Source organism: Pelophylax lessonae (genome assembly GCF_965119305.1).
Source record: "Pelophylax lessonae genome assembly, chromosome: 5".
Lineage (NCBI taxonomy): Eukaryota > Metazoa > Chordata > Amphibia > Anura > Ranidae > Pelophylax > Pelophylax lessonae.
The window spans coordinates 171,810,524-171,833,885 of NC_138772.1; the positions used below are offsets into that span (position 1 = coordinate 171,810,524).

The 23,362-nt window shown below is 40.0% G+C and overlaps 1 protein-coding gene across 1 annotated transcript in view; it reads left to right on the forward strand.

The window, feature by feature from the left end:
* LOC309556062 (collagen alpha-4(VI) chain-like) overlaps window positions 1–23,362 on the forward strand; it is a gene marked incomplete at its 5' end in the record, with an annotated part of 225,801 nt that overhangs the window by 48,356 nt on the left and 154,083 nt on the right. Inside the window, 5 exons of the mRNA XM_082258374.1 lie at window positions 4,607–4,956; window positions 7,252–7,330; window positions 11,326–11,471; window positions 11,576–11,668; window positions 22,601–22,654. Coding sequence (XP_082114500.1) covers window positions 4,607–4,956; window positions 7,252–7,330; window positions 11,326–11,471; window positions 11,576–11,668; window positions 22,601–22,654 — 722 coding nt within the window. The remainder of the gene's footprint in view (window positions 1–4,606; window positions 4,957–7,251; window positions 7,331–11,325; window positions 11,472–11,575; window positions 11,669–22,600; window positions 22,655–23,362) is intronic.

A 23,362-nucleotide genomic window follows, 5' to 3' on the forward strand; every position in this document is an offset into this window, starting at 1 on the left:
ATCAAGCACATGCACTGTTAAATGGGGTGATTCACATGCTCCTCCATGTATTTTCTTAGAGCCTGTCAATTGAATGCAGGGCTTCTTATTGTGGGGTACCAGCAGGCCTCCTGTAGGGCCCCGGACAGCAGGGGGATCAGTACAGCAGGACAGGGGGGACAACTAGAAAACGATGCACTGTGTCTGTGTCTCTCCCTCCAGCAGCTGAAAGCTGGTTACTCACCTGGCTTTCAGCTGCTGAAGGGAGTGACCAAAACATAGTGTATCGTTCGTAAAGTGTACTCCTGCCCTGCTGCACTGATCCCTCTCCCTGTCCTGCCCATGTCTGATTCCCCCCCTGTGTGCCCGGGCCCCCCCCCCCCCACAGCGCTGATGTCTTTCCCCACCCGCTGGCTGCTCCAGGTACACAAGTTGATGGAGAGTGGGAGAAGGGGCTAGTAAATATGTAATTTACGGGCCCTTTCCTTTTCTGAATTAGACAAAGTGAGCAATCAGTACTGACCACTCCTGTGTCCATTGATAATTGAGCATAGTTAACTGTGTTTACTATGCTTCAGTTTTTGAATGAACAGGAGCTTCTGTCTCCTGTTCATTCATCTTCAGTGCAGCTGAGGCTACAGAGAAAGGAACTGAAGAATCTGTGTGCTCAATTCCTTTCTCTGTCTCAAAGGTGAGATGTCTGTTTACCCCTGTTATTTCAGCCACTCACCTCCCCACCCCACCTCAAGAAAACTGTAAAAAAAAATCATTAAAAAAAAAGTAGAAAATAAATTGTAAAAAAAAAGTAATTGTTACAATAGTAAAAAACAACATTTTTAGAAATTGTAAAAAATTTGAATTTTTGTATTGCGGGGGGGGTCCTGTGATTTCTAACCGCAACCCTGATTGAACAGAATAGCATAGGAGCAAAGTAAAGTTAAGTACAATCTGCTGTAGAGGGAGTAAAATATTCAGTTTTTTCTTTATTTTTGCTCAATTCCTGCCCAATATCAGATGCATTTTCCACAACAAAAATGATTGTGAGATCGCTAATTTAAATTTAGGTGGTTTATTTATAAATATTTTCATGCAAGAGTCACAGAACTTGCACCCAGGATTCACTTATTTCTCCAGTTTATTGCCAATAAAAGCATGTGAATCTTGGGAGAAACTTATGTGAATTATGTGATCCCAATAAATAGATCCCAAAGTGCATGTGTCGGCAAGATCTACAAAAACTTATTCAGCATAGCTATCCATTAAACGCATTTATCCATTTTTTTTTTCACTCTTTTTTTAACAACTCTACATAATTGTAATAAGCACAGAAATAAATATGTTATCTAAGGTAATTACAATACCCTATCAAGTAACTGGAACTGGAAATATTTCTCTATTTTTAGCCCATTGACCCTCAAAATGGCTTTTTTTTTTTTTACATTTGTGAATGGTTGTCTATTCACAATGCTGAAAGTACTAAAAATACTTGTTGAAAAATTTACAAATATGCTAACTTTCTGTAGTTAGCTGCCAAATGTGTCACTGCTGCACTGAAAGGTAGTGAGATTTGGCAGGCAGCTGGTAGGGGAAAACAGTGAGTGCTAAGAATGTAATCAATGGAGACAAAGGAAAAAGAGGGGGGTTCAGTATCAAAATAAAGCTACAAGAGGGGTACAGAAGAAAATTTGCTGGCTAGTAATGGTAATAGCAGATATTTCACGTTAGTGTCTGCTCTTAGACAGGTTTTATACTTACTGTATTAATGTATTATACAGAGTGAGTAAAAATGTACTTTAGATGCTCACCTATACAAATCAAATTGAATAAAATAGAGCTCTTCCTACAACCATTACATATTTAGGTTGACCTTTTCCTACAGTGCCATTAAACCCCGCATTTTTGTGTCATATGCTCTAAAATCAGTTGCTCTTACTGTGTGCTCAATGTTTCTTTCGTTACTATAGTCTGAGATAGTAAATGCCTGATTCATCCTGTCATTTCCCTCTTTTAATTAGAGAGGCAGCTTGTAGGCAGGTGGAACATTGTTCTACTTTACCTTTAAAAGGCTTAGTTGCAGTGTCTCCAGGGTCTTTTGAAAAAAAATGTTGGCAATGTAAGGAGAGGCAAGCTCATTCCTCACCGCAGGGTGGCACCTCTGGACCTGGAGGATGTCATAGAAGGAACCACTGGAAGCCTATGGCCTATTGAGATTGTGAGCAGCGTTCCCTAACAGTGATTACACCACAGCACCCCTTCTGGAGCTGTAAGAGAAATACCCCTGCACCTGGGGGATGTCAGAGAAGGGACCACTGGAAGCCTATGGCCTATTGAGATTGTGAGCAGCATTCCCTAACAGTGATTACACCACAGCACCCTTCTGGAGCTGTAAGAGAAATACCCCTGCACCTGGGGGATGTCAGAGAAGGGACCACTGGAAGCCTATGGCCTATTGAGATTGTGAGCAGCATTCCCTAACAGTGATTACACCACAGCACCCTTCTGGAGCTGTAAGAGAAATACCCCTGCACCTGGGGGATGTCAGAGAAGGGACCACTGGAAGCCTATGACCTTTTGAGATTGTGAGCAGCATGCCCTAACAGTGATTACACCACAGCACCCCTTCTGGATCTGTAAGAGAATTACTTCAAGTTAAAGAAACACTTAGTATATAAACTATGCAAGAGAAAGTGCGGCCTCAAAATCTGGGCTATTCTATTTTTTTTATAATTATAGATTACTAAACTGTTTACAGATGTAATTTACTCTTTTACAAAGGTCGGTAAAGGTAAAGTAAAAAGCGATTCCTGACCTCATTACTATCCCAATAAAGTGCAGTACTGCATTTCAGAAAGTGGAGAGTTTAATTCTGTGAAGTTGTGTTAACTGTAAAGTTTTTAGTGCAAACTTGGTTGGCCACAGAGCAGGTGGTGGTTAGAGGAATAGAGTCACCCCCACCCCTGACCCTGTCGGAGAGAGATGCCTATTCACCCCCAGGTAAAAGTGGGGGTAACATGGGCCCCTTTGTAACATGGGCCTGAGTGTTCATATTGATTTTGGGAGCTTTAACATGAACCATGAGTAAGACACAGGCCTAAGCATGAGTGAACTTTGGGCGCAAAAGGGGGTTAAAGAACTGTGAACAGGAGGATGACCTATGGCCTGCACTGAATCATGTAGTCAGAGTGTGAGCTTGGCAGAAGAACCAGTCACATGCCTGACTCTGATTGCTGGGAGGGATATTCTGGTGTATGTGCTTTTCATGTATATGATATAGAGATTGGACCCCCCCTACAACTGATCATACATCTTAAGCATTGCCACTCTCACTGCGCATACTCCATTTTCCCCTGGGTGGAAGCTGTGTTCTGCTTTGAGCCCAAGTGATATATGAAACAACACATCCCTGATATTCCTTTGGATATGCATCTTGCTCCCTGCTGGGTGTTGCAGACATTAGCTGTGTCAATCAGTTTCAGAAGCTTGTCTGAAAGAATGTAATCATAAAACTTATCAGCAGATTTTACAGTTCAAGCCTGCTGGCTATCACCAAGGGGCCAGCAGGGAGCATGAAAGTCTAAAAGAATGCCAGGGATGTGTTCTTTCATATACGGCTTGGTCTCAGAGCTTCATCACACGCTGAAACTAATCTCTGTCCCACCAGCAGACAGGGAGAAGCAGAGGTACATGGGCTTCATCATACCTCACGATAAAAGGCACAAAAAGGTATTTGAGCCTAATGATATTATGCATGATATGGCCAGTTATTGTTAAGGCCTTATTTATTGCTCATATGCAATAGGTTGTTCTAATGGGTTTACGTAAGCTTCAGTAGAAAATGTAAAGAATGTGATTGGCACTCTGTAACTGATGCATTTCTTCAGTTTTCCTTCTTTCTCCTTTACTGCAAAGGAACAATCCAGTCACATGATGTGAGGAAATACAGACTGTACAAGACAATGTCTACTGTAGATACTTTTTTAAATCAAGTAATTTTTTCTCCATTTCCATTATTTTTATTTTGCATCATTTTCATAAAGAAGCCCGATCTTTGGCTAAATTCAATTTTTTTATAAGTATTTCATGTACAAGAATAAAAATAAAAAAAAGAGTGTAACGCCTTTAGGCAAAGATGTAACAGTATTCAAACATAAAAACATGTAAACACATGAGTATTGTTACTAGACTAAAGGAACAGTCCATGTATAATAATTCCATCTAACAGATAATAGTCCATGATAGAGCCACCAATCCAGTGAGCAAACAGCAGGGCAATAGTGTTCAATCAAATGAGCGTGTAAGCCTCAAACACATATAGAGGGCCCTCTGGTAATCACGCAGTGGATCGCTTCTGCCAATCATTCATATCGGAATCCCACTGGGAATCAAGAAGCTCACCTAGAGCCTAGAAGTGTTCTCATAGTGTAGTAGGGTTTATTTCATATGTAAAATACACAGCAAGTGCAAAAGAAAATAATAAAAACTCTTATAGGTTGCTGCTGGTGACCCAGAATCGCTCAGCAGCAAGACGTCAATGCCAAATCCCACATTATGTTTCATATACAAGCCCTCAATAAATGTATTCAGTTGTTTTCTTAATGATACTAACTCCAACATTTTTGTGTTACAGGTTGCAGCATAGACATCACAGTGTCTGTTGACTACTCAAGAAGAACTAGACCATCCACCACATCTATTCTGCAGCAAAAATTAAACCGCTTCCTCCCTGAAGTGTTACAGCATGTGTCTACCTTGAGCAACCTGAGCTGTACCTCTGGGTCACCAGTAAATATACAATTTAGATACGTTGTTCCCAGACAAGACTCCACATTTCAATTTGAATCTGATTTTGAAAAATATAATGAAGACATTCTTAGGAAGTACATTGAAGCTCAGTCAACAGTTGATAGCTTTTTAAATGGCCAGTTCCTGGAATCACTTTGGAAAAAAATGCAGACTTTGCCTCAACAGAGAACAAAAGTGAGTACCATTTTATAAGGACTGTTTGTACAATGTTTAAAGTGGAACATTGACATTTAATGATATACAGAATATGAATACCATTATTAAGCTTCCCTTCAGGTGATTGTTCCTAGGTCTGAAATATGCATGTTGGTAGAACTACTTTATTAACTTGCTTCAGTCAACAAAAAGGGGTTGATTTAATAGAACTTGGTAGTGCAAAATCTGGTGCAGCTCTGCTTGGTAGCCAATCAGCTTCTATCCCCAGGTTGTTCAATTAAGCTTTGACAACAAAACCTAGATATTGATTGGATTCTAAGCAGAGCTGCACCAGATTTCGCACTCTCCAGTTTTAGTAAATCAAATCAACTCCTAAACATTTCTTCAGTCAACCATTCACTAGTGATCACTGAGTGAGCCTGCTTACACTCAGCAGAGAACAATATCTCTAAAGCTAGGCCCATTTTAGGAGGCTTTTCTTAAATTTTCTTAAATTTGTGATCCACATACTCCTTGGTAGCAACCAGTGATGGAATCACTGAATGGCAATGGTCTAGCCTTGGTTTGGGGCAGCTTTTAAAAATGTTGATCTTATTTCTTATGAGGCACTTGTATGTATGTGCATTAGACAGCAGAAAAGGAAGGTATACTTATCAGGTGCTTATTTAACCACTTGCCGACTGCCGCGCGACTATATACGGCGGCAGTCAGCCCCTCACAGGCAAAGTGACGTAGGGATACGTCACTAGCCTGTGAGGCTCTGGGGAGCGAGTGCTCGCCGCCGGGGTAAAAGGGGGTAAAATCTTCCGAGGCTTAAGTGGTTAAACTAGTGCATTTTTCAGCTAATGTTTGTCAAGAATCAAAAACACATAATGGCCAATTTTAATTCAATCCAGGTGAACATCTAATGGATAAAAAAAAAAACAGAAAAAATAGGACAAATATCAGATCAAGAAATAAATGAAAGCCATTCATGAGTCATATGACTACATAAAGGTCATCTAACTTGAAGACAGGAAAATAAAAGATAAATAACAGGACAATAAATGATAAATCAGGAAATAGGAGTATAAATTCATTCTCAGTACTTTGCTAAGAGTTAATAGCATATTTATACCTATTATATTCTTGTTCACTGCTAGGTATGCCACTAGATAGCCTATAATACTATATAAAATATAGTATGTTCTTGGAGGTGAGACCATAGAACCCACAAAAAAGACACCTGTACGTACAGGTTAGTTGCACAAGTGGAGGCAGTAAACAGCTCTGTTATCACATAATGTGCAGTTTTTAAGCAAGAGTTAATAGTTCATTTAGAACACTCTTGTAAATATAGTATATGCTGTGGCATCATATTGACACTCACTTTAAAAAAATAAATAAATACAATTTTACATTTTAATATGCTATTGTGATAAATGTGTTGCATGTTTACAAATCTGATGGTCCCACCTTTCTGAGCAGGAATAACCTAGAGGGAATTTATGTGGAGTTTTAATATGTCCGATTGTACCAGCCTGACCATAGTGCCCACTGGTTGCTTGCAAGGTTCATACGGCCTTCGAATATAGCAAACATGTATTTGTATGAGCTGTAGGTTTGTACCAAGTGGATAACCTCACTGATAGGGATGTGATTATGGGATTTAGAGTGTCTAACAATTGAACGTCTGGCTGCTAGAAGAATGTGTACAGTTACACAGTGCAGATGTAGAGGTATATTGTCAATGTCAATGCAGAGTGACGCTAGTTCAGGTGAGGGCGGATTGAGAGTTCCAGTAATATCAAAAATTAGCTGGAAAACAGCATTCCAAAAGGGAAAAGGGAACAATCTTTCTGCATACCCATATACCCATAGTAAGTGATATAAGTCCCCTGTCTTTCCACAGTTCCTCCAGTATAGGAGTAAAGTGACTAGGTCAAACGTATGTATCTGTAAGGGAGTGATATACCATCCAAGATGAAATCTGTACGCGAGGTCTCATAGGTTTGAGGAATGGGTTAGACGGAGCATGTAACTATTGTTTTGTATAGCAAGCACCCTTGATGGGGTGCCCCCAAAAGTTTCCATGCAAAAGCTGACTTTTTGAAAGTTGTTTTTTCAAACGGCTAATCCTCCATGTCAGGCTTAAAAGTCAGACTCCACTCCATACCACAGTCAGACACCACTCCATGTCAGGCATACCAGTTGATATTAGGAGTGGTATGTTGATTTCATCATCTACGTAGTTTGTATTGTGCATTACCACAAAGTTACTCTTCTGATTTATTTTAAAATTCTCCTTGAGCTAAGTACATATTTGTTTTCTAGGTCATACTAATTTTTACAGATGGACTTGATGATTCTTTAGCAGCACTAAAGAAGACTTCAGAATCCCTTCGTAGGCAAGGTTTGTGGAAACATTCACAAAGATATACTGATTAAACAGAAGGCTATTTTGGTAGATATTTAGCTTCATTTGGGTATATTTATTAATTTACATATGACCTTTCAGTGTCAGAGATTCATTATACATCCAAACTGCCCATTTCTATACATGTCCAACTTATCCAAAACCCTGCATATGAAAGTCTAATGCTGGGTGCTAGTGGCATGCGTACCTCTATAATGGACAATGGGGCAGCTTTGGGACAATTATGATTTGCTATATTACAAAAGGTTTGGCACAAGAGTATGGGTAATGATGTCTCTTCCTCTTGATAGACTAACAAAAAAGTTCACTAACATAAACACTGAAACCTATGGAATGGATATTCTGGGTACACGGTGCACTGCACTGTGCTAGAGACATGCTGAACTCTGACCTCTCTGCCTGGGGCACTCTGAACACATGTGGACCCCTGACAAAGACATGCCAGGATGAAATGTGGCCAGGTACAGTGCCTTGCGAAAGTATTCGGCCCCCTTGAACTTTTCGACCTTTTGCCACATTTCAGGCTTCAAACATAAAAATATAAAACTGTAATTTTTTTTGAAGAATCAACAACAAGTGGGACACAATCATGAAGTGGAATGAAATTTAGTGGATATTTCAAACTTTGTTAACAAATAAAAAACTGAAAAATTGGGCGTGCAAATGGATTCAGCCCCCTTAAGTTAATACTTTGTAGCCCCACCTTTTGCTGCAATTACAGCTGTAAGTCGCTTGGGGTATGTCTCTATCAGTTTTGCACATCGAGAGACTGAAATTTTTGCCCATTGCTCCTTGCAAAACAGCTCGAGCTCAGTGAGGTTGGATGGAGAGCGTTTGTGAACAGCAGTTTTCAGTTCTTTCCACAGATTCTCGATTGGATTCAGGTCTGGACTTTGACTTGGCCATTCTAACACCTGGATATGTTTATTTGTGAACCATTCAATTGTAGATTTTGCTTTATGTTTTGGATCATTGTCTTGTTGGAAGACAAATCTCCTTCCCAGTCTCAGGTCTTTTGCAGACTCCATCAGGTTTTCTTCCAGAATGGTCCTGTATTTGGCTCCCTCCATCTTCCCATCAATTTTAACCATCTTCCCTGTCCCTGCTGAAGAAAAGCAGGTCCAAACCATGATGCTGCCTCCACCATGTTTGACAGTGGGGATGGTGTGTTCAGGGTGATGAGCTGTGTTGCTTTTACGCCAAACATAACGTTTTGCATTGTTGCCAAAAAGTTTGATTTTGATTTCATCTGACAGAGCACCTTCTTCCACATGTTTGGTGTGTCTACCAGGTGGCTTGTGGCAAACTTTAAACAACACTTTTTATGGATATCTTTAAGAAATGGCTTTCTTCTTGCCACTCCATAAAGGCCAGATTTGTGCAGTATAGGACTGATTGTTGTCCTATGGACAGAGTCTCCCACCTCAGCTGTAGATCTCTGCAGTTCATCCAGAGTGATCATGGGCCTCTTGGCTGCATCTCTGATCAGTCCTTCTTGTATGAGCTGAAAGTTTAGAGGTACGGCCAGGTCTTCGTAGATTTGCAGTGGTCTGATACTCCTTCCATTTCAATATTATCGCTTGCACAGTGCTCCTTGGAATGTTTCAAGCTTGGGAAATCTTTTTTGTATCCAAATCCGGCTTTAAACTTCTCCACAACAGTATCTCGGACCTGCCTGGTGTGTTCCTTGTTCTTCATGATGCTCTCTGCGCTTTAAACGGACCTCTGAGACTATCACAGTGCAGGTGCATTTATACGGAGACTTGATTACACACAGGTGGATTCTATTTATCATCATTAGTCATTTAGGTCAACATTGGATCATTCAGAGATCCTCACTGAACTTCTGGATAGAGTTTGCTGCACTGAAAGTAAAGGGGCTGAATAATTTTGCACGCCCAATTTTTCAGTTTTTTTATTTGTTAACAAAGTTTGAAATATCCAATAAATTTCGTTCCACTTCATGATTGTGACCCACTTGTTGTTGATTCTTCACTGAAAATTACAGTTTTATATCTTTATGTTTGAAGCTTGAAATGTGGCAAAAGGTCGCAAAGTTCAAGGGGGCCGAATACTTTTGCAAGGCACTGTACATATTAAATCCATTGAACATTCTGTTAAGGTCATGGAAGTATACTCTCTACTTTGCCAAAGACTAATGATCACATTAAGTACTCTGACAAAGACATGCTGAGCAGCAAACATTTGTCTGGGACATGCTGTGCCACTATGTAATACCTTCCGTAAGGTACATGCTAAGTACAAGGAGCATTTTTACAGAAATATTGGGAACACTGGACCTTCTGCAGATGACATTCAAAACACTTCAGATTTTTTGTTAGGGACTTGACAAGCAAATTAGACATTTTTTCAGTCATGCCACGTATATGTAAAACAAGGTATTTCTATCTTTTGAGTAGACCATGGCAAAAGCTGTTGGATATTCTGTGTTGCTATAAAACCTTTGAAGACTGGCAACTGACCAATTGCACAAAATGGAAACCTATAATTCGCATGGTTTTAAACACTCATGGAGTTTCTTTCATTTTACTACTCAAAGAAGTCAGAAACAGAGTAAAGCATGATTAATTTTTGTAATGTTGTAATGTATCTTATATCTCTAAGGGTTGAGGGGTATGTATTAGTAATGGTTGTTTTCTATTGAAATACTGGGTAAAATGATATACCTTTCTACTTTCACAAAGGCCTGTTGTGTTAAACTTGCATTTGTAATATTGAATTTAGACTTATGTACTACAAGTTCATAGTGACCGATATACACCATCTGGTTTGACTTATAATTTAACAGGAAAACCAATTATGACTTAAAAATGCATTATATTTTCTCAGTAAACTGCAGTGAACATGCAAAAATAATACTGCCAAAATGTCTCTTATGTGGCTTTTAAATCTTATACTCCTGATGTGAACATCTGTACAAGGGATAAATAAGCAACAATAAAACAGTGCTTGCAATAATACAATTGACAATCATATACTAATAATTAATCATGAGTAAAATATAGTGCAAAAAAATCCCATGTGCAAAATATAGTGCAGAAAAATCTCGAAAGTGCAATAGTGCTTAAAAAATCTGTCCATAAACTGTGCAATTCCTTAAAAGTGTAATATTGCTAAAACAAAGTCCAAAATAGTTCAATTATGCTTGATAATGAAAAGTGCCTCATAAAAAGTTCTGGGGTGCTTCAAACCGATCAGGCAATGCAGGGTGCTTCACTCCCCTCCTGTATCCCTACTCACCAGAAACAATGTTTCATCCAGCACTTTTATGAGGCACTTCAAGCACTTTTCATTATCACGCATAATTGTACTATTTATGGACTTTTTTTAGCACTCTTGCACTTTTAAGGAATTGCACAGTTTATGGACAAATATTTTAAGCACTATTGCACTTTCGAGATTTTTTTTTGCACTATTTTGCACATGAGATTTTTTTGCACTATATTTTACACATGATTATTTAATACTATATGATTGTCAATTGTATTATTGCAAGCGCTGTTTTATTGTTGTTTTTTTATTTCTGAGTTCTTACTTGTTGAACAGCAACAGCATTTCTAATTAATGTTTTAATCTTTAATCATTTCTTTACTTTCATTGTAATTTTCAACACTTACACTTAGCGCAGGTTTAGTAATTATTTAGATCTCTACAAGGGAGCCTTCAGCAACAAAGAAAATAGCTATAGATTACACTTCTTCATCTTCTTTTTGACTGCATTTTACTGTTTGGCATTTGTAAAAAGTATTTTCTGTTATGTAATCTTCATTTAAAAAAGGCAAAATTCAAGGCTTATCACTACAGTGGAATGTAATAAACTGTCATTCTATGAAACATCCAGTTGGATGCTAAAACATGTTCATGATCAGGAATTGCTGTAAATGTTTTCTATTCTTTATTGTTTCTGTAGAGAGCAAGTAAAGAATGTAATCTAACCTCTTGTTTTCCAGGTTTGGATGGTTTATTATTGGTTGGACTGGAAGGTGTGCATAATTTTAAAGAATTACAGGAACTTGAGTTTGGAAGAGGGTTCTCCTACGAACATCCACTAAGTGTTGGAATTTATGATTTGCCGAGTATAATGCTAAAAGAAATAGTATGTTTTATTTTAAAATAACTACTATATGCATGACCTGTTTTTTATTATTTATTTGTATAATTGCTTTCAAAATTATCTTACTTATATGTGCATTTTGATAGGACACAGTTGCTGAAAGAAAATGCTGCAAAGTCATTTGTAAATGTCTGGGGCAAGATGGTCCTCGTGGTCTTCCTGGTCTTTCAAGTTCAAAGGTGAGACAATTCAAACGAACAGATATTTTTTTTTTCTGAAAATGGAAGTGGACTTTAAAAGTCCGTAATTGGCCCAGAAACGTCAGCAAAAGCATATGAGGGGGCAGGAGTCTGCTAGGAACATGATTGGAGTGACTATGAGGACCAGAGGCCAATCAGGAGTGAATACGCCCACCAGTATATAACATAGCCCCGCCTAACCTCTAGCACTGTAATACAGAGGCTTTGGAAGAGACTGGAAGCATTTGTGTTTCTCTTGCTGTGTTAAACAAGGTTTGCTGCATAGCCGATTGCTTGTAAAGCTCCAGATCAGCAGAAGAGCATGCCCGTAAGGCCCTGCCATCCCTATACCAACATGTGGAAGGCAATGTAGTGTCGTCCCTGGCCAAGTCAGTCAGCCGTAAGATACACCTGATGGCTGACACTTGGTCAAGCAAACATGGGCAGGGACGGTACATTTCTGTCACTGCTCATTAGGTGACACTGCTTGCCAGCGGAAAGGATTGTGGCCAGGGCTCGGTGCTGCAGCCAGTATTGCCCCCACGTCTGCAAACAGCTGGTGGTGTCGCTGATCCGGGTAGATAGATCACTTCTACCCCCTCCTGCTCCTCCTCCTCATCCTCCTCCATGCCCTCCTCTGCAGAATGGTCCTTTGAATATGATGAGGTACCACGTAAGCATTCAAAGGGCTATTCTATGTCTCAGGCCAAAAGGTGTCATGCAGTGCTGCAGCTTGTGTGTCTAGGGGACAGGCAGCACACTGCCCCTGAGATTCTTGGGGCTCTGCAGGCACAGGCCCAGAGGTGGTTGACACCACGCCAGCTGCAGCCAGGAATGGTGGTTTCCGATAATGGGTCAAACCTCCTGGCCGCCCTTCGGCAGGGAAAGTTGACCCATGTGCCATGCCTGGCGCATGTCCTGAATCTCGTGGTACAGTGGTTTTTGAACTCATACCCGGGAATGCGGGATGTGCTAAGGATGGCAAGAAGGGTGTGCAGTCACTTCAGGCAGTCGTACAGTGCCACTGCACGTTTGGCCGAAGTGCAGCGCGAGTTTCACCTGCCGGTACACCGCCTCGTCTGTGACATGCCCACCCGCTGGAACTCCACCTTGGCTATGCTGCAGCGCCTGTACATGCAGTAGAGGGCCCTCAATGAATATATCTGCGAGTACAGCACCAGCACTGGCTCAGCGCACCTGGGCTTTTTTCTGCCACGGCAGTGGCTTTTGATTAAGGATGCATGCGCTGTCCATTTTAGGATGCCACAAGGATGGTCAGCCAGGACAGCGCATGCATCCGTGACACTCTACCGGTACTGTTTTTGTTGGAGCACACTCTGCATGGCATTATGGACAGGGCATTGGAGGCAGAGCAGCAGGAGGAAGAGGAGGACTTCCTTGCCTCTCAAGGCCCCCTTTATCCTGACCCCATTATGCCTAGTTCCTAGAGGCCCGAGCAGGATCCAGGGGTGGAAGAGGAGGAGGAGGAGGACGATTCTTCGGGAACTTTTGCAGGCTTTGAGGAGGAGGAGGAAGACATGCGGCAATCTGCAAGGCCTAGTTTGACTTCCTTGGGACACTTTGGAGTAGTACGTGGCTGGGAGGAGGAGGAGCACATTCAAGATCATGTCGTTTTGAGTGACCCCGAGGAATCAGCTTCTCAGGCCTTTGCAAATTTGCGATGCATGGCAAACATCATGCTTCTGAGCCTACGAAAGGACCCCAGAATCAAGGCCATTAAAGAGACTGATCACTATTGGTTGGCCAAAAGTCTCTGAACTTTTCCCATCCACCCAGAGAGTCCACAGGATCAAATCCCTTGAGGACAGTCTCAAGAGGATTCTGGTGAACACATTCTCCGACTCCCGTAGGGTGCAGGGGCGGGGACAACCTACCATGGACTCTACTGCGGGTCACGAGAGGAGCGTTGGAGAAGGCGTGCGGTTGATGGATGCCTTTCTGTCTTTTTTTTAACCTCACCACCCAGGCCTCTCAGCTGCCACATCGCATCGACAGCGTCTGCATCACATGGTGGATGATTACGTCAGGGCACAAAGTGACACAGGCTTTTCATGTGACGAATACGATCCACTGGCATACTGGGTCTTGTTGGCCTGCCCTGCTTCCAGTGTCCTATCGGAACGGGCATTCAGCGTAGCAGGAGGATTCGTCACAGACCATCGAACGAGACTCTCCACCGACTCAGTCGACCATTTGACATTCATTAAAATGAATCAGTCGTGGATATCAAGCTTTGATGCACCTGATGCAGACCTTGTAGACTAGTCTATCGTTGCGATGTGGCAGCTGAGCCTCAGTTTAAGCCTGGACCAGGGTGCCGTCCTCCAACCCTCCTCTCATTCTGTTTAGGTTCGCAGAACCTCATTTTAGTTTCCACTAGAAAAGATAAATTTTTGTTTTGGCCTTCTGCAACACCAGCTCTTTGGGCTTACGGTGGGGAGGCTCCGCCAACACCAAAAATACCATGTTTGCGCACCTGTTCCACGGGTGCACACTTTCATAATTTTTACGCCTTCTTCAAAACCAGCTCTTTGGGCTTACGGTGGGGAGGCTCCGCCAACACCCAAAACACAATGTTTGCTCACCTGATCCACAGGTACACATCTTTTTAAATTTTTCGCCTACTTCAACACCAGCTCTTTGGGCTTACAGTGGTATGGCTCCGCCAACACCCAAACAACAATTTTTGCGCACCTGTTTCACAGATGCATATCATTGCAAATTTTTTCCTTACTTATTGCCTTTATGACCAGCACTTTCATAGGGTTATGGTGTCAAGGTATCGTCGGCACCACCAATTTTTAAGCATCCTTTACTTCTATTCAAAGTCAAGAGACAACAGTATTTATCCAAAACATCTCTAATCTTGTTCACTGTGCACTACATGTTGGCCCCTACCCCTAACCCTCAATGTATCCGTGCATATATGTCTGTTTCTTGCGAGAATTCAAGTTAAAGTGCACCAAACACCATTTTACATGAAATAAAGTGCATCTACATACATCTTTTGACTTTTTGAAAACATTTGGCAATAATAGCCTCATTGTGAAAATGCACCCGTTAATTATATCCACATTTAAAGAGACAGCACCTTTTTCCAAAAAAAACCTCTAATCTTATTCCCAGTGCACTGCATTATGTCCCCTCACTGTGCAGTTGATTAGGAGCAAAAGAAAGGCGCAGTTAGGCAATTTTGAAGGTTTGGCATGCTATAATTCTGGTTCTGGACATGCTACAGAGCTGAAACTTCACAGGTACAATTTTTAGACCCCCCAGACACTAAATCCAAAGAAATCTCATTTTTATTTTTTTCAATAATTGGCTCTCTATCAAAAACGACAATTTTTAAGAACTTTTTTTTTGCCTGATTCATAGTCTCTGGGGCATGACCCAGAACCCTAGGCACTCAAGGCTTCAAAATAGTGTTTTTTGATTCCCGAAGTTCAGGTCCCATTGATTTCAATGGGGTCCACGAATCCGAACCGAACTTTCGGGTAATTCGGGTGTTCTGGTCGAACCAAACTTTTCAAAAGTTTGATCATCCCTAGTGTCTAACCCTTTCCTACACTATCCAAAACTGAAAAGATTTTGGGCTATACATACACTTTAATAGAAGCTGTGATTGACTGACTTCCTGTATATATGCTAGTTGCCTGGCTTTTATGCTGATCCAATGTCTACAATACTTTATGTGGCACACACCGGGCACAAGTATGCAAAGCCAGAATTGCAATTCCAGTTGCTTGCTCAAGGTCAGTGCCTCAAAGAATTGAAACTGAGGGAAACATGGGGTTACCATGGTGGACCCCCATCTGGAAATGCTATCTATCTGAGTATGTTCACCTTCAAAACGTTAGAACTAGGGATGGGCGAATGGTTCGGCCTGAGCATAAGTTCGGGCTGAACATTTGCCTGTTCAGCCTTTTGCTGAACAGCTAAATTTACAGGGTGTTCGTCGGATGTTCGCCCCACACTGGTTTGGCAAAGTTTTGCCCATTCAGGGCGCAGTTTAAGCTGGTTGTTAGGGAGCAGGGCTGGGAAGCTTGCCATAGAGTCCTTAACAACTGATGAGTCATCACCAATAAGCCCCCCGCTCGCAGACCCCGACAACCACAGCCCGGAGTTGTTGAGAAGAGGACCTTGTCCCCATCAACATGGGGACAAGGTGCTTTGGGGTGGTGAGGGCATCCTAGTATGGAACAGGAGAGGGGTGCTTGCTCGCTCCCCCTTTCCAGGCCTGCCAGATTGCATGCCCGGATAGTCTGTTATGGGTTTTGCGGGGGGGGGGGGACTCCATGCCATTTTTTTATTTTTTTTTATTTTGGTGTGGGGTTCTCCTCTAAATCCATACCAGACCTGGAGGGCCAAGTATGGACTCGGGGAGGGACCCTACGCCGTTTTTTTCTTAATTTTTACAATAGCCGGGTGCCTGCAATTGTAACCGCGAGTCATTTTAAATGGGATTTGACTCTTTTTTCTTTAGAAATTTAGTTTTTTCTGTAGCATGTTTTATGCATGCTACAGATGCACCACTTTACAGGCACATTAAGGGGACCCCCTAGGCACTATATTTATAGGAAATTTTCATTTTTATTGTTGTACTTTAAGCATAATTAAAATCACTGCTCCAAAAAAATATGATTGTTTTTTTAATTTGTTTTTGTTAGCATTGATACATGTCCCCCAGGGCAGTACCCAGACCCCCATACCCCTTTTATGGCCAATTACTCGCATATAAGCCTTCAAAATGGGCACTTTTGATTTTTCCTGTTCGGTTCCCATGGACTTCAATGGGGTTCGCCGTTCAGGTTAGAATATTTCCCCTGTTTGACAGTACTGCTGCAAACCAAACAGGGGGTTGTTTGGCCTATCCCTATTTAGGACACTTTCCTGAGACAAACTTTCAAATCAGAAATGTCAGAGTCAAGACAGAGAGCTTAACAGTACTTTACAATACAGTGCTTGTTTAAATCTGAACTCCAGTAAGCTTGAGTGAGTAAGGTAAAAGGTAAGTAACTCGTCTATTCCAAGCCAGCAGAATATGGGCATGCATAAAAAAGGGTATTTACCTATAAGATAAAACTAAAATCCTGCCAATCTATAAAACTCTAGGTCTGCCACACCTGGGATATGCTGTCCAGTTCTGGTCACCAATCCTCAGGAAGGATGTGCTGGAGCTGGAGAGAGTCCAGAGAAGGGCAACAAAATGAATAAAAGAACTGGAGGCCCTCAGTTATGAGGAATGACTACAAACATTAAGCCTATTCTCCCTGATGCTTGAGATGCTTGAGAGGTGATGTGATAACGATATACAAATACCTTAATGGTGATCTGTATAGGGAGGAAACTATTTAGTTTCAGGGAGTATAAGAAGACATTTGGTCACTCAATGAAGTTGGAGGAGAAGTGATTTAACCTTAAACTGTGTAGGGGGGTTTTCACTATCAGGGTGGTAAGAATGTGGAACTCACTTCCACAACCAGTGGTGTCAGCAGGAAGTATTATTAGTTTAAAAAAACTCCTAGATGGGAATATTAGCGAGCACATTTTACAGGGATACGATTTTTGACATGAGCACACCCACACAGGTTGAACTGGAGGTTTTTCACTATCAAGGTGGTAAGGATGTGGAACTCAGTTCCACAATCGGTGGTGTCAGCGGGAAGTATTAATAGTTCAAAAACTCCTAGATATGCATCTTAGTGAGCACATTTTACAGGGACATGGGATATGATTTTTGACATGAGCACACACATACCCACACAGGTTGAACTGGAGGGACTGGTGTCTTTATTCAGCCTTACCAGCCATATATACCATGCCCCCTAAACTAAAAAAGTAATGGAGGCTTATCTATCAGGTAGGGGAAGAAGCCTCCAAAAACAAATGTTTTTAACTGACTGGAGTTCCGCTTTTATGGCCAGTGATAAAGTACTCTATTGGATCAGAGTATTAGACAGTGTGACCTACAATACAACTTGAAATGGCTCCAAGAAATCAACCTAGTCTCAGATGTATTTGAATTGTTTTGATTTATTTTAGTTGGAAAGTTTATCCAAATAAAGTAGATCTAAGTACTTTGAAAATTACACTTAGAACAACTGCACCTGCTATGCACTCTGTTTAGCACAAAGTTTCATTTTTCATGGTTGTACATTTTATCACAAATAATTTTTTAAGCCATAGAAAAAAAAAACATTTTTCTTTGGAGTTTTCTTGTTCCTGATAATTGGCTGTTATGCTGTGTTTGGAGAGTTTTATTCCCAAACTGAAGGTATATATTACATACTGCATGTAGACTTGTTGTGATCTGCTAACTCATTGCAGCTGGTCTGTGTTTCTGTGCAGTGTAGTACTATGAGAATAATGAATTATATTAAATCTATAGTGCATCCTTGTACGTGTCTGTTAAATCTCCTAGCATAGCTAGAGAGATAAGTATGTAACCATGTAAAATTCAGCCAGATGTTTTCTGTCTACAAGCGTAAGTGCAGTATTGAGTACCTTTGATAATATTAAAACTCTTGTAATACAGTTGGAAATTTTTTTTTTCTTTACTTAAAGTTGAAATCTTGGCACAAAAACTTTCAATTGAATGTATAATTTAATGGCCACACAGTATACAACCCTACATTACGTGCCTAGATATTACTTTCTAGTGATGACATGATCCCTAGGCTGCATATAGCCTGTGCAAAAAGCAGAGTGATGGGTAGGACCCCCCCCTGGGTCTACAGACTGCCTGTAGAAAACTACAGGGGGCAAATACAAGACCAGACAGTGTGCCGGAAGAGAAAACACCAGTGACTGGTCTTTGTAACAAAAAAATTCTGAGAGACAAACTGCAGAAGTTATTTCATGCTGGATCACTGCATAGATCTGGTGGAGATGCACAAACAACAAAATTCAAGTAAGAATTCACATGGCCTTTGTATTCGGTCAATATATGCTTAGGTTGGATTTTAGCTTTAAAGGTTCTGCGTGTTAAAATTTGATGCATGCTGGAATTACCTTTTAGAACTTTGTCTCTTTTCTGCAGTATCAATAGAAAAATATTCAGCGCAGATATAACTAATATGACTCATACATATATAAGTGCATGTACAACCATACATACGGTATATTGATTGTCAGCTGAACACTACAAGGACAATACATAAAAGTCCTCAATAGAATATAAAACAGAAATCAATGCAGCTCAAACAAAATGAACATATTGAATACATATTATAAACATTCAATAGGAAAGAAGTCCATGAAATGAAACATGAAACAGGTGGATGAAAAAAGTCAGGATGTTAATCCCCATGGGAGAAGTATCCAATATCAAATATATAAGTGTTAAAGAATGAGTCCAGGTCATCCACCACAGACAACAGCAGCCTCTCACCTCTCTGATGAGACCAGAATTTTCCATCACTATGGCAATAAATCCTTCAAAGATCAATCCACAATGTAGATATCACTGGCTCCACTGGTCATGTATATGCAAGTGAAAAAGAAAGACATCTAGTGCTCTCCGTAAACACACCAAGTTTATTTAAAAGGATAAAGTTCACTTACAAACAAAGCACTTCCACCAAGTGCATGTGTATGGGCATATCAGTATACAGACGATAGATTTAAAGATGGCCACGGTGACTGCAGACGTAGCTCCTCCCCCTGTACGCGTTACGTCCATAGGCGGGACTTTGTATGCGGGGTCAGAGCCTCGTCTTCAACCCGCTTTTAAATAGCCGGCACCAAAGCAACCTGACGCTACTCAGTCTTTCTCCCTCCGCGGATCACACCATCACAGACAAATGGTAACTGATTTGTTTCCTCCGATAGGCTGCGTGGCCGCAAATCACACCACGGGAGTATTCTGCCCCATAATTTATGCAATAAAAGTATATTGTTAAAATGGAGTAATATTAAATCTCGTATAGTCACACAGGCACACACATTGCATTAAAATGCAAATAAAGATTAATCAGTCACCTATAAGTCCTGATGGAATTTAAATAAGGTTCTGCAGTAACCTTGCTAAAGTAGAGGGCTCTTGTAGACATAGTTCATACCTGAGTAATATAGTTCAGAAAACATTATCTATGTAGTTAAGTTGTGAGCCAAGGCTTATTCTAGTAACATGAAAAAGGTCAGGTAAACTAACAACAGAGGGTGATTTAGACAGGTTGCTACACTTAAATATTTTCAGTATGACCTGAAGAAAAAATAACCTAACACTCATTATCATCCCCATTCACACAGAACAAATGCACATGCATTTTCACAATCCCAGTAGCTTAGCAAAATTTTTTGTAAATACATTCATAACTGTTTACTTTAAAGTAGATGTAGATAAGGTACACTGCTATAGCATTCAGTAAGAGCAGAAATACTTAACACATTGCTGTTTTTGTCCATCCAGCACTGAAATGTATGCGTAAAGTAATTTTTAAAGACGTTGCTATGATCACATACAAAAAATATACAGTATACATTTACCTATTGTTTCCAGTAACACAGCATGGTTGATTTACTATAGGCAAATAGGCTGATCACTTTGCTAGAGAATTTTCACTTTGCAAGGCACCTTTCTCTTAGCTTAGTGAATTTGGCGAAATTCACATTACAAGGAATAGACATGTGAGGCTCGTTTAGTTCCAAATAAATATTCAGACAAATTTTTCATTATTTGGAGATTTAGATATATCCGAATCCTCAAATTTCAGTAGAAACACATTTTACAGAATTTTCTCCAAATAAAGATACAAAATTAGTCTGAATTTTCTAATTTCTAATGGAAATTCGACTTGAATTTTACATCGAATTCTATTTGAATTTGAACTGTAAACATATTGTTAAATCAAAGACTGTGTGTGTTATTAGTGTACCATTTCGAAATAATGCTATTTTTGTTAAAAGAGAAGTATGGGTTAGTGTTTTTTTTTAGATTTATACTTACCTAGGTGGATGCAGCATTAGTCTCAAGCTGCATCTGTCCCCCGGCGCCTCTACACTGAGAACCGAGCAATTGAACACCGCCGATCGCTTGGTTCCCACAGCTCCATGAGCTGAGAGCTGTTGACTGACAGTCAGCAGCTCTCTGCTCTGCCCCCTCCTTGCTCACTGGAGCACTGGGCTGTGGAGGGGCCAGCGGCTTACTGAGAGGCTGAGCCAGGTTTCAGTCCTAGGTGTGCGCAGCCTATTGCATTAGGGTGTGCACCCCAAAGTTTAAATACACATGCATGTGTTTGCCTACATGTATATGGCCCCGGTACATTACTCTCCCTGCTGGAAAAGTGAAATAGAAGTGTGTGGCACTTCTCTCATGGCAGAGCAGGTCTGAGGGAGATCTTTCCCATCTCCTCACTGGCAAACAGAGCGATAATGCTAATGTGCCCTAGGTGATTAGGGTGTGCCCAGGCACACCCGGCACACCCTGTGCGCACGCCTATGGTTTCAGTCTAGGGATCTGGTGGATCCCTGACTCTGTGGTCATGATAACGCAAGGCCTGGACAGACTTATGTGACGTCGGCAGAGAGCGGACTTCAGCACGCTCTCTGCTAAAAACGGGTCACAGGAGTGAAAAATTAACTGCACTCCTGTGATCCATAGGAGATGTACAGCCAAAGGAGCTTTGGTTATACTTCTCCTTTAAGCCAAAGGTGATTTAAATACTCATTGTAATCATTTAATGAAGACTTTTATTTAGTTCATTCACTTTGTAAGTGTAAAATTGATAAAAAGAAACCAGTAACATATAAATATTTAAAAGCATTTGTACTTGACATTATTTTTTCTCACCTGGCTAAAACTTCAGCACAGTATTGTACATAGTAAAATGTTGAAAGTATGATACTATTTTTATTAATTATAACACTTCGCATATTTTGAATAAATATATTATTATTACAAACAAGATCAATGTGTATAAATAACAATCAGATGTTTGGTTACTCAGCTGCCGCATTTGAATCGAAAAAAAAAATCTAAAATTTTTGATTCGATTGATTTGAAATTTACAGATTTTTTAGAACGTGTCGAAATGAAATTTTTTTTAAAACAAATTAGAAAAATACGTAGAACGAATCTCAAATACGAATCCCAAATAGGAATCCCATATACGAATTGAACGAGTCAACCAAATTTAACTAAATGAAATAACTAGATTAAAGAATCTATACAAAATGAAACAAAACAAATTTGTTCATCATGCACATGTCTAGCAAGGAATATACAATCACTTGAAAATAAAAAAAATAACAGCATCTTTGCTTGCACATGATTGGATGATGAAAGTCAACAAAGCTACACCTCATTCAAAAAACTAAAGGTAAAAAAATCCTAGCAATGGGTTACATTTACAAAGCTTTAAACACAAGGATAAGGATCTTTTTATTTTAGCCATGTCACCGTTATTTTCAAATCTCTGAAATTCATTTTTTTTTAATAAGTATCCTTCTCCCAGTGTGTTAGCTTTGTGAGTTTAGCCTCCGTGATCCATGCTCAATGCTTACATTATTTTTTCTTTGTCTGTTGCATACTAAAACTTCCATATTTAAATATATGTTAAGGTGAACAGAAAGATTTTTCTACCTTGTTTCATTTGTCCTCATTACCTCTGAAATCTCCTGACACCTTAGAGCAAGTGGTAAGCAGCAGAGATAGAAAGAACTTGCTATATGTAAATGTTCTACTGTTTATTCTAATACCAAAAGATATAAGAGCATTAAGCAGTTGGGTTCACACCCTTTACACTAAAACATTACAAAGTTAAAAAATAAAATTATTTTGCAGAGTGAACCAATCATGTAGGTTCTATTATTATAATGTATTTTGTGGGAGCAATTTTAATGTCTGTCCCAATAATTGTATAAATAAAGTGTATAGAGCTGATTTTTGTTTTGTGTTTTTTTTTACCTTAGGGAAGACCTGGTGGAAAAGGATCTCCAGGACATCCTGGGGAGGAAGGTGGAACTGTACGTATAATCTGCTTAATCTTACTTTTTTAGAATAATTTAATAAACAAGTTTAAATAAAAACAGTTTACAACACATTTAAAGCAGGGCCGGATTAAGAGCATCGTGAGTTTGGTGCTCAGGATTTGGGTGGGCTTTTAATGGAAGTAAATAAAATGAAAATGCAAACAATTTTTTGTTAAAACAAATTAATTATTTAAACAAACTGGTTATTCACTCAGTAAGCACAAAAGAGCCCATGTTGATGAGCCCTTATTTGAAAAAAAATATTTTATATATATATATATATTTTTTAACGATCAAATACTATTTTATTTATTTTTTAATGTTTTTACAATTTAATTTTTGTTATTTTTTTCACAATGCTTTTTTTTGGGGGAAGGGTGTCAGTGGGTGGTGTCAGTAGTTGGGGCTTTTGGGAGATATCAGGGGTCTAAACAGACCCCTGAAGTCTCACATTTTAAACAGAGAAAGGGACTAAGGAAACATTCCCCAGTCTCTTTCTTTGTAGCCTAAGATGCACTGTAGATGAATGAACAGGAGACAGAGACTCCTGTCTATTTGCAAACTGAAGCATAGTAAGCACAGTTTGTTATGCTTCAGTTATGTATTAACAGTGTCAGTGATCGATACAGATTTATTCAGACAAGGAAAGGGTAGGTAAATGACATATTTACTGAACCCCTTCCTCTGCAACCTGACACATCC